The sequence below is a fragment of the Telmatherina bonti genome (genome assembly GCF_933228915.1).
Source record: "Telmatherina bonti genome assembly, chromosome: 16".
Classification (NCBI taxonomy): Eukaryota; Metazoa; Chordata; class Actinopteri; order Atheriniformes; family Telmatherinidae; genus Telmatherina; species Telmatherina bonti.
Genome location: NC_136614.1, coordinates 5,503,252 through 5,515,649, shown reverse-complemented (window position 1 = coordinate 5,515,649; position 12,398 = coordinate 5,503,252). Strand labels below are relative to the sequence as shown.

General features: G+C 45.8%; 1 protein-coding gene across 2 annotated transcripts in view; it reads left to right on the top strand.

Moving 5' to 3' along the window:
- The window catches only part of col12a1b (collagen, type XII, alpha 1b), a 438,574-nt gene that overhangs the window by 16,306 nt on the left and 409,870 nt on the right, over positions 1-12,398 (top strand). For both annotated transcript variants that reach the window (XM_079255552.1, XM_079255551.1), the window contains exons 6-12: positions 909-1,175; positions 2,223-2,387; positions 5,034-5,207; positions 6,179-6,469; positions 6,624-7,226; positions 10,138-10,416; positions 10,529-10,804. In XM_079255552.1, the coding sequence (XP_079111678.1) occupies positions 909-1,175; positions 2,223-2,387; positions 5,034-5,207; positions 6,179-6,469; positions 6,624-7,226; positions 10,138-10,416; positions 10,529-10,804 (2,055 nt within the window). The remainder of the gene's footprint in view (positions 1-908; positions 1,176-2,222; positions 2,388-5,033; positions 5,208-6,178; positions 6,470-6,623; positions 7,227-10,137; positions 10,417-10,528; positions 10,805-12,398) is intronic.

Below are 12,398 nucleotides of genomic sequence, written 5' to 3'. Positions count from 1 at the left end.
TATACCAATGTGGAGAGAGTTGCACATGCTCAGTGGGGGGTTGTTAGAGAGGCTGCTGTATGAGGCGGGGGTTGGGGAAGAGTGGAAACCATTACAGATGCCGGTTTACAAGAGCGTTGCTGCTGCTGGGCCTTGACTCTGCACATGATGACGAACTCAAGCTGATTCCCGTGTTTTATAAAAGTAACAGGAAACTTCCAGAAATCGGGCAGAACGGAGAAAGAACGTCCTGAACCTTGACCTTGACCAGCATGACCCAGCAGTCGGTGTTGCAGGATTTCTGAACAAAAGACAGAAATAATGAGTTTAAAACACACACCTGATTTGGAAAAAAACAGAGTAAACAAACAGCTTAAAGCTAAATAATTTACTGCTTGTGATCTGATCATATCCATGTGGAATCCCTGTAAGTCTTTGCCACCAATACAGTTTCAACGTCTAGTCTGTGGGCACTACTGCCATCTAGTGGTAAAGATGGGTATGGCACAGGTGTGAATGTCGGGTGGTCGTCGGTGACCAAATTTGCTCCAAAGATGGTTTTTTGTGTAAATAGAATGTGCTTCTTCTATGGTGGTTTTAAGGTGTTTCTTATCCCAAACGGTGCTCTCGCTGCAGTTTTTAAGCTTGTCATTTTAGGATACACTGTAGGGCAGTCGCAAAAATATGGTTTATAAGAGCATAAAAATACCAGTTATTTTAGTCAAGTAATTAGACACCAATAGAAGCACAGCTTTTAATGTTAGATTCCATTTCTGTTTTTCATTTTATTCATTAACAGTCTGCATGTGCATGACGGTGTCCAGAGCTAAAGCACAGCAGAGATGGAGGGAGGGGGCAGGGCCTAGCCCAACTTCTGGGTCAGAGAGGCTGAACATCATCAATCATTTCCGTTTCTGACCATTTCACAGAATGCCCTGCCAGTGCCATTGCCGATGTGGTCTTTCTGGTGGATGGCACTTCAAGCTTTAGCAGGACAAACTTCAAATACATCCGCAGCTTTATCTCAGTGACAGCTGGAGCCTTTCAGATTGGCGAAGACAGAACCCGCGTAGGTGTGGTCCAGTACGGGGACGACCCCCGAACTGAGTTCAGCCTGAAAGAACACCAAACCCGACCGGCGCTGCTGAAAGCCGTCAGCTCGCTGCCGTTTAAAGGAGGCAACAGGAGGAGGACAGGTTATTTCCCATCACTACTGTTTTATTTCACTATTAAATGTTTGTTTATTTTCATTTATCTTCTGTCTCTTAGCAGGATGATGCCAGTCACATGAAACATTGACCACAGTCATATATTTAATTTATTGTTTTTTATTCACAATATTAAAAAAGTTCAGTTCACTCAAACAAGATTAACTGACATGATCCGGGCAACAATGTGCTGATTGTCTTGAGATGCTAATGTGACAGCCCATTGTCCTAGCGTTAGCTGCTAATGTGAGAACCTGTGGTCCTAGTGTTAGCTGCTAATGTGGGAGCCTGCCATCTTAGCGATAGCTGCTAATGTGGGAGCCTGCCATCTTAGCATTAGCTGTTAATGTGAAAACCTGTGGTCTTAGCGTTAGCTGCTAATGTGGCAGTTTACTATCTTAGTATTAGCTGCTAATGTGGGAGCCTGCCATCTTAGCGTTAGCTGCTAATGTGGGAGCCTGCCATCTTAGTGATAGCTGCTAATGTGAAAACCTGTGGTCTTAGCATTAGCTGCTAATGTGGCAGCTTACTATCTTAGCAATAGCTGCTAATGTGGGAGCCTGCCATCTTAGCGTTAGCTGCTAATGTGAAAACCTGTGGTCTTAGCGTTAGCTTCTAATGTGGCAGCTTACTATCTTAGCAATAGCTGCTAATGTGGGAGCCTGCCATCTTAGCGTTAGTTGCTAATGTGAAAACCTGTAGTCTTAGCGTTAGCCGCTAATGTGGCAGCTTATTATCTTAGCAATAGCTGCTAATGTTGGAGCCTGCCACCTTAGCGTTAGCTGCTAATGTGAGAACCTGTGGTCTTAGCGTTAGCTGCTAATGTCAGAACCTGCCATCTTAGTGTTAGCTGCTAATGTGAGAACCTGTGGTCTTAGCGTTAGCTGCTAATGTCAGAACCTGCCATCTTGGCGTTAGCTGCTAACGTGACTGAAACAAGCTTTTCATTTTTTCCTTTTTAGTTCTTTAGCTAGCTTCTCTTTGCATTTTTAACTTCATTCCAGTGAAGAAAATCCTGTCCGTCTTCCTATTCAGGCGACGCCCTCAACTACCTCCTCAGAAATACTTTTACCGAGGCGTCCGGAGCCAGGAAAGGTTTTCCCAAAGTGCTGCTGATCATCACAGATGGCAAATCTGAGGATCCAGTGGAGAGTTATGCCAAGCAGCTCAGGAGCAGGGGGGTGGAGATCTTTGTTCTGGGTACGCAGCCAGAAGCACTTTATTACATTCCACATCATACATTTTCCATTTGTATTAATAATTTTAACAGCTGTTTGCAACGAACGCTACCTGCTATGATGTGACAAATCCTTACATCATTAACATTACAAGCGAGTGATAGCAGGTTTTATGTGTTTACTCTCTGACTTAACTCAGACTTTCCACAGACATGGATGAAGAAACAGAAGGAGGCTGTTGCTATGGTGTTAAAGAGGGACTGCGGTTAAATAATAATAATACTCCAACTTTTAGTAGTCCGACAGGACTGATCAGTTGTAGAAATACCCTCTCACAGACACCAGGCTCAGAGTTCTGCAGGAAAAAGCTGAAAACGAGCTTCAAATGATGACTTCATCAACGACTGTCACAGCTGGACAATAAATATGTCCTGCAACAATTTAGCATTGGTGCTACAATCCTGGCAAAGAGAGAATTGGTGCTAAAATCCAGGCTAAAAGAGAAGAATTGGTGCTAAAATCCAGGCTAAAAGAGAAGAATTGGTGCTAAAATCCAGGCTAAAAGAGAAGAATTGGTGCTAAAATCTAGACAAAGAGAGAACGAATAATCAAAACAAACTTTATTGTACCTGGAGGGAAATTAGTCATCGACAACAGCAGAACGAACACAGCAAACATGGAACTCCATAAACAGACAAGTCCTGCCAGTTAGCCACAAACATGACTGCAATGCCAGCGTAAAAAAAAGAACAAAGAAGAAATATTAAATAAAATATATTAAATAAAATAATGTCAATAAAAACAATAAAAATAATAATAATAATACAAATTAAAAGAACTATATAAAAGTAATACAATATAATAAATGGTTTATTTTTATTATAAAGGAAAAATAATGTGGTAACAATAATATCAATAGTAAATAAAGGTAGTAACAGTAAGAAGAATAAGTTGATTCATTTGACAGGAACATCATCATACATCATTAAAAAACATCATCATAAAATCATCAGTTGGTTGCGGAGCTTTTTTCATCTGCTGTCGCCGGACGAGTGGAACAAAAAGACAAAACCAGCAGCAACTTCATAAAACATAGTCGTTCATGTACAATCACTGAGGATGAAACTACGTAGAAATGACAGATAAAAACAGTAAACAGTTTACAACAGTAAAAATAGCATGTAAATATCCATTATGATGACATATGTCATCCTCATATGTATTCATACCCTCCCATTAAAGAAGGAGAAAAACTGTTGCCTGGGAAATAAGCTGAAACTGACTTCCACACCTGTTGACAGGTATTTTCTCCCACTGGTCATCAGAAAAATGCTCTAATTTGTCCAGGACACATTTGTTTGTTTGTTTGTTTTCTTCAACCAGTTAAATGAAAAAGCAGTGTCTGATATGATTTAGCACAGGTTTAGTTATTGTTCCTTATTCCAGTCTCCAGATATCTGAGTGACTGGAATAAATTCCGTTTTTCTAATGACAGGGACGAAGACGTCTGTAACGTGTTGTACATGATGCAGATAAGTTTGGACCTGGTTCTAGTTAAACTTTTACACTAAAATTAAATTAAGTAAAAAAAACATTCAAATTTATAAATTCTCATAATTTAAAATGATAAAAGATGAAAAATACCCCTGAATGATCAGTAGAAGCTGAACTTCTGTAGGAACATCAGGTCATGGCTGATTGATGGGAGAGGAAACCGGACCAGGCTGCCGTTTCCTGTCAACTTTATTTATAAGCACATCTATAAACAACACGTTGGCCGAAGAGCTGCACGACGAGGAGAGACAAGCCAAAGAGAGAGAGACAAACACACAAACATGAGACAGAACAAATGTGAGGTCTTAAAATGTTCCACAACAAAACTCCCCTCTTAGTTTCAGCCTGGACCCCAGGGACCACACGGAGCAACTGGTCGGCAGTGAAAAGATGGGAGAGATGAAACGAGTCCAACTTGTTTAAAGACGTAAAAACAAACAATAAAATCAACTCTAAAATGAGTGAAAACAGGCGTGATGTTTCATATCTAATCAGACTTTCCATCACAGCGCTGTAGAAAGTCATCACCATCATCATCTTCACACCAAACAGTCTGTGTTTGATCCGGAGGAAACGGTGAGATTAAAGCATGTGGAGCAGATTTTATTGTAAAAACAGATGCCTGGAAGGCCTCGGCCTCATAAAAAACCCGCTGTGATTGGTTGCTTCGGCTGACGTAGGAAAACCTTCAGGTCTGACTGTCGTTAAACCTTCCGATGAGGCTGCAGGTAGAAAGGCAGCGAAGGAAAACTTAGCCGCCAGCCGAGTCAAAAACAGGGTTTTTTCTGGAAGCAAGCAGCCTTCGTCCTCCTGATGATCCTGTTTCTGAAGTCTGAATAAACTTCAGCGTGTGAAGTGTCGCGGAGGCCCACTCCTAACCCTGAACCCAACGACTTTCATATTTACCGTCAGACAAAGCGCTCAACAGGCGCATGTGGAAAACAAATGTTCGCTTTCCGGGTTTATAGATTCTCATTTAACCCGGCATTTACGGGCTTGGAGCAAACACAGAATGCATCATCATCCCACCACGCCGTGGCGTCCAGAAGTTCCAGATTAATGGCAGAAACGAGTCCAACTTTTACCACTTTGATCGCATCTTTCTTCTCTTCAGGAACCCAACAAGCCGACGAGGCAGAGATGAAGCTCATGGCCTCCTCCCCTCACGCCAACCACGTCTACCACGCCGCCGACTTCCACGCCATGAAGAGCGTTCAGGATGACGTCACCACTCAGGTGTGCTCATACGTAGAGGGTCAGGTCAACTCGCTCGCCAGCGGAACAGCAGGTGAGAGAAACTTTCTGCAGATTGATTCGTGTTGATTTCGTGTCTCGTTCGTGTTTCAACTCAGAAACCAGAAAGATCCTTTTCTTCATGCAAAGCTTTAATTCCAGCTGGAAATGCAGAAACTCAGATGAGATTCTGTGAAAGGAAGGCGGGTTTTACCTGGACACAACTCCTGTCTGCACCGCTGTCTTGTTGGGGAAAGTGGACTCGGACTGTCTCTGCACAGAAGTCCAAACCAGTCACTAAAGACCAAATGACTTGTTTCTGAAACAGCATTTTAATAACTTCACCATCTGATGCGAATTTTCCTGAAACTTGGTCTTTTTTCCCTCCAGCAGCTTTTCTGCTACGTAAATCAGAGTGTAGACGTGTCCGCTAGCTGTCAGCTAATATGTCTCACTGCAACGGTATCGTGTTGGTCCTGAAATCGCCTGAGAATGGACGCATCCCCACTTCTGGCTCCAACAACTTCCATTCTGGTTTTCTTCTCAACTCAGACGTAGCAGTTAAAATATGTGTGCGACCAACCGTAGATCTCGTAATTAGTCATCAGGTTTTTTGTTTAACACACGAGGAAGAGAAAGTCGCGAGCACGGGCTAACTTAGCATGATGTGCTTTTTGTGAAGGAAATTCTGTAAAACAAGAAAATAAGCACGCGTATGTTTATAGCGTGTGCTTCTCCACCATGTCCATCATGTCCCGGCCTTTCATCCAATAAGCTCAGTTGCTGAAGATCAGGGGTATCAAACACTGTTTCGAGGGTCAGAATTTTACAGATTTTAGTTGAAACCATCAAATTCGTTTGGATGGTTTCTAGTTATACATATAAGGAAGGCTTCTGTTTTAAGGAAACTCATTTTAACTTCAGAGAAATTATGTTTCCTTTTGGTGTCAAGTCTACAACTCTGCTCAATGTCCCATAAATGTCTCTTAAACTGATAAAATCCTTATGAATCTGACTTTGCTGCAGCCGTCGAGCCAGCCTCCAACCTCCATGTCCTGGAGGTGGCCTCGAAGTCCATGAGGGTGACCTGGGATGCCTCCATTGGAGATGTTTCCGGATACAGGGTCCAGCTGATCCCGTTGATGCCCAGCAGCAAGCGGCAGGATCTGTACGTGAGCCCGAGCCAGACCTCAGTGGTGGTCCGCGACCTTTCTCCAGACACAGAGTACCAAGTCAGCGTGTTGGCCTTGAAGGGTCTGGTGCCTAGTGAGCCCGTCATGGTCATGCAGAAGACGGAGCCGGTTAAAGTCTCTCTGGGTGGGTTTTATTTTATGGGACTAAACCATCGAGTGCATGAAGTCAGATTTAATTTTAGAGAATTTTTCCAAATGCTTTCATGGAAATAACAAAATCCTCAGTTGTTGTTCTTGTTCAGTTAATGAAGTTTAAATATTGGATGTTTTTCACGTAGAGTGCTCGCTTGGCGTGGATGTCCAGGCCGATGTTGTGTTTCTAGTTGACGGATCCTACAGCATCGGTCCAGCGAACTTTGTCAAAGTGAGAGCTTTCCTCGAGGTTTTGGTGAACACCTTCGACATCGGACCTGACAAGGTTCAGATCAGCTTGGTCCAGTACAGCAGAGATCCTCACACTGAGTTCTACCTGAACACTCACCACGACCTGAGCGCCGTGGTCAAAGCCTTGAGGACGTTCCCATACCGCGGCGGCTCCACCAACACCGGCAAGGCCATGACGTACGTGAGGGAGCAGATCTTCCAGACCAGCAGGGGAGCACGCGCCAATGTTCCCCGCGTCACCATCCTCATCACCGATGGGAAGTCATCCGACGCCTTCAAGGATCCAGCCACCAAGCTGAGAAACGCAGATGTGGAGATCTTTGCTGTGGGAGTGAAAGATGCCGTGCGAAGTGAGCTGGAGGCCATTGCCAACACTCCTGCCGAGACCCATGTGTACACCGTTGAAGACTTTGATGCCTTTCAGAGAATATCTAAGGAACTCACGCAGTCCATCTGCCTGAGGATCGAGGCTGAGCTTCGCACCATCAACCAGAGACGTGAGTTATGTTTATTAGTCCTCTACGCTGATGACACTGTGGTGTTCTTGGCTTTTATATGTTTATCAATCACCAGCTGCCTTTCCATCAGCTCCAGAACTGCATAAAAGCTAAATATCACAGTAAAAATCTCACAAACATTGCAAAAAGGTTTTTACGTGCTCATGAGCTGGTTTTTCAGTTCATGTAAACTGCAAAAGTATACTGGAAACATTTAAGGTGTCACCAGACATGACGTGGGGGTCATTTAACCAGTTCATTTCAGGCATGGATTTTAAGTGTAGTGGTTCAGTCAGTTTAGGAAGAACCCCGCTCAAGGACAGGCAGCCATCTGCCTCTGCTGTGTGTGGGGGAAGAGACAACAGACAACAGGAACTGCTGGGGGGGGGGGGGGGGGGCTATTGGTCACCAGACGCGTCGTCTCCAGCCTCAGTCGGTCTTTATGTGTCATCCACTGAAGACTGATGTCATTCTAAGTGGACACACATGTATGTGTGCAAACATTTGTGTTTGTCTTGAGTCTGAAGTCCTGAAGTCCTTGTGGTCGGGATGTTTCCTCGTCTGAGCGTTGTTTCCACCAACCTGCTGCCGATTGGCTCGTCGTTTGGAGGGAACGTGAAGAAAAAGTGAAAGATGTGGTTTGATGTTGTGATTGCAGACAGTTTGAACTTAAAACATTTAGTTTAGTCTCATAAAGTTTCTTTAAATTGTTAAAATACTTCTGTTGCTGCATGTCAGGTCTGCAACACATGGTTTAGTGTTGATGAGGGAGCCGGGTTGCCAGGTTGTGTATCGTTGCTTCACATGCAAGCTTTGGTTTTTATGTAGATCAAACTAATAAAGTTAAAATCCATATGCCAGAGATGAATCACTGAAGGAATTAGATGAAACTGATGGCTTTTCTAGAAGAAACTCCACCACATGGACATAATTACTTTCATGTCTCTTTTCCAAAGCGTGTCTTTTTCAGCTGAACCCTCGTTCTGCCTCAATGTGTAAAACACATGTCCAGCGTTTGATCTGTGAAGGCCGGGCTCGGGTCCTGCATGTTGGAGTCGTAGAACCGGGTCGTGTTTGGATGTGTTTAAATGGCTGACTCAGTGTTGCTGTCGGGATAAACCAGACGCCACACGAACACAACCCCAGTTTGAAAACTGGAATAAAACCATCAGCCACCATCAAACGTTTGCTAGTCCGGTCTGGAGAAATAAAAATTTCTCAGCCTTCCAGCCGCAGAGAAAGGAGGATAATCGCTCTGGCTTTTCCAGAAACTTCTAGCGGTTGACTCACCGCTGCTTCTGCGGCTGGTTATATAATTCTTATATAATAATGACTTTATGTGCAGGAAGAGGAGCGAGATGCAGCTGCTTGTTGCTTCTGTACAGAAATATTGTAGAAGAATGACGTTCTTGTCTGAATGGCAACACGAGAGGCCCGAACGCACCAAGCAGCAAATTTACAGGTTCCAGAGGAAAGTGAAGGAAAAAAGACTGAACTTCCTGCTTCAGACTTTAAAACAGGTGAACAAGCCGAACCAATCAGGCGGTTCGATGTGAACAAGCCGAACCAATCAGGCTGTTCGATGTGAACAAGCCGAACCAATCAGGCGGTTCGATGTGAACAAGCCGAACCAATCAGGCTGTTTGATGTGAACAAGCCGAACCAATCAGGCTGTTTGATGTGAACAAGCCGAACCAATCAGGCGGTTCGATGTGAACAAGCCGAACCAATCAGGCGGTTCGATGTGAACAAGCCGAACCAATCAGGCTGTTCGATGTGAACAAGCCGAACCAATCAGGCGGTTCGATGTGAACAAGCCGAACCAATCAGGCTGTTTGATGTGAACAAGCCGAACCAATCAGGCGGTTCGATGTGAACAAGCCGAACCAATCAGGCGGTTCGATGTGAACAAGCCGAACCAATCAGGCGGTTCGAAGTGTAAAAAACCGAACCAATCAGGCGGTTCGAAGTGTAAAAAACCGAACCAATCAGGCGGTTCGAAGTGTAAAAAACCGAACCAATCAGGCGGTTCGAAGTGTAAAAAACCGAACCAATCAGGCGGTTCGAAGTGTAAAAAACCGAACCAATCAGGCGGTTCGAAGTGTAAAAACCCGAACCAATCAGGCGGTTCGATGTGCATGTGAAGCTTTGTTGTTCTCGCTCAGATGTTAGCGAAGCGTCCGCTAAACGATGTAGAATGAAACAGACGGGATCGGGGTGTCCGGCTGCAGTCCTGCAGGTTTACATGCTTCCCTGGACCAGGCGCTGCAGCAGGAAAGGTCTAAAACCTGCATGATGCCGCTGAAGGTCTAGATCGGAGTGCTCAAAGTGGGGCCCACAGGCTACAATCGGCCCGCCAGACTTTTGGCCCGCAAGTCGTTGTTTATATTAATACCCTGCAGAGCTTGATGAGAAGACACTTTCAGTGTCATGAACCTGAATGAGTCGAGACTCAGAGGGACCCTGACTGACTCACACCTCCATGACATCCTCAGCTTGTCAGTGAGCCAGGCGCAACCCAACATGGAGAGACTGGTAACGTCCAAAGACCAGCTTCAAGTGTCAGCGCCTCGCCTTGTTCCACATGTTCTGTTTCTTCTTGTTGACATGTGGTTGAAGTTTAGTGGCTGTAATTATTGTTTCTTGCCCCTCTAACTGTGGCTTTATTGTTCTTTTGCCAAATTGTTTTTTTTTATGAAACATTTAATTTGCCCAGATAGGAAAAATGCACTGCATTAGCTACTGAACAATAAATAAAATAACTTTATACATTTACTCCTGTTTCATCCTTTAAGCTGCAGTCTTTGTGGATCACTGGATCCTTTTCGGTTTGGCCCTTTGAGGCAAAAGGTTTGGGCACCCCTGGTCTAGATAATCTGCGTCCTGACTCTGAAACTCCCTTTCCTTCCAGAACTGGTCCAACCCAAGAGCCTGTCCTTCTCAGCGGTCGGATCCAGAAGCTTCAGGGCTTCCTGGGAGATTGACGCCACCAACGTTGAGTCCTACTGGGTCCAGTTCAAGCCAGAAAACGATGTGGACGGACATTATGTGTCCATGTCTGTCCCGGGGGACACCCTGACCGCCGTCCTCCCCCACCTCACCCCTCTCACCCGCTATGAAGTCAGTGTTTACGCTCAGTACGAGAAGGGAAACAGCTTATCTGTGACCGGATACGAGACGACTTTGGAAGGTATTTATTCTGAATTTATTTCTGTAATGGTCTGAAACCGGATTAACAAACCGGACCAGGGACGTCTCAGACCAGAGTCTGGCTCCTGATTACCATCTGTAACCTGTTGCAGAAACTGGCTCCGTCCGTAACCTCAGAGTTTCCGAGGAGACGACCAACAGCTTCAGGGTGTCATGGCAACCGGCTCCAGGAGCCGTCCTCCGCTACCGGCTAGCCTACGAGCCAGTCGGAGCGGCGAGCTCCAGCATGGAGGCGACCACTTCCGGCACAGAGACCACCATAGTCCTGCCAGCTCTTCGTCCCCGGACCACATACCGAGTCACCGTCATTCCTGAGTACCCGTCCAGCGCCGGCGTCCCACTGCAGACCGACGGCACCACCAGAGAAGGTGGGTTTTCTTTCACTGTCATCCTGCTGCTGGTTCAGCGCCAGTTCTGGTCTGGGGTCCGACATGTCCTTGCCAGAAGAGTAACGGAAAGTTCGACCTATTTGGACTTCCTCGGGGACAGTACCGAGCTGGAGTCGGTCTGCCTTACAGGGAAAGGGATGGAAAGCAGATGAGGGGACAGCGTGTCCTCCGAGGTGAGAACAAGCAAACTGGAACTCCACATCATGAAACTGGGACTTCAGGGAGGGACTACGTATCTTAAGTTTCTAAACTTAATACGGTTAAGTTTAGAAACTTGTAGCCAAAATGCCGAGGATGCATCTGGGGGAGGGGTTACCATGGCAACGGCATTTTATAAGGTATGCGAAAGTTGCGTTCACTTCCAGACGCCACAGCTGCAGCTTGTGTTTCTGACAGTTTGTAAAATGAAGCAGGATTACTCCCAGTTTGTGTCTGACATGAAACTTCCAGCTGCCCGCCCCTTACCTCCCAGATCAGCTATGTGGTCAAGGACTTCTGAGACGGAGGAGGGTCCGTAGTGACAACTCGTCTCCGATAAAGCGAATCCTAGACACGCGTTGATCTGAAAGTTCCGACTTTGACACGAAAAGATTTCAGCAGAAAAACGATGAAAAAGTTAAAAAAAGATAAAATGTGAGAAAAAAGTTCCAGCCTGAAGAATAAACAGATGTTGTGATGAAAAGCAGACCTGCAGCTTCCTGACTTGGTTCCAGAATCCTGTCTCCAACTTACCCCTGGATCTGAGACCAGGGCGTAGACCGGACACCGATGACCTAACGGATCTGAACCATTTAGGGCAGGCAGGTAGTAAAGACCTGGGGACTGGAGGTCTATGATCCAGGTTCCTGGTCTCAGTGAGGACCACAGGTCTATGATCCAGGTTCCTGGTCTCAGTGAGGACCACAGGTCTATGATCCAGGTTCCTGGTCTCAGTAAGGACCAGTGGTCTATGATCCAGGTTCCTGGTCTCAGTGAGGACCACAGGTCTATGATCCAGGTTCCTGTTCTCAGTGAGGACCAGTGGTCTATGATCCAGGTTCCAGGTCTCAGTAAGGACCAGTGGTCAATGATCCAGGTTCCAGGTCTCAGTAAGGACCAGTGGTCTATGATCCAGGTTCCTGGTCTCAGTGAGGACCACAGGTCTATGATCCAGGTTCCTGGTCTCAGTAAGGACCAGTGGTCTATGATCCAGGTTCCAGGTCTCAGTAAGGACCAGTGGTCTATGATCCAGGTTCCAGGTCTCAGTGAGGACCACAGGTCTATGATCCAGGTTCCTGGTCTCAGTGAGGACCACAGGTCTATGATCCAGGTTCCTGGTCTCAGTAAGGACCAGTGGTCTATGATCCAGGTTCCAGGTCTCAGTAAGGACTGGAGGTTTATGATCCAGGTTCCTGGTCTCAGTGAGGACCACAGGCCTATGATCCAGGTTCCTGGTCTCAGTAAGGACCAGTGGTCTATGATCCAGGTTCCAGGTCTCAGTAAGGACTGGAGGTCTATGATCCAGGTTCCTGGTCTCAGTGAGGACCACAGGTCTATGATCCAGGTTCCAGGTCTCAGTAAGGACCAGTGGTCT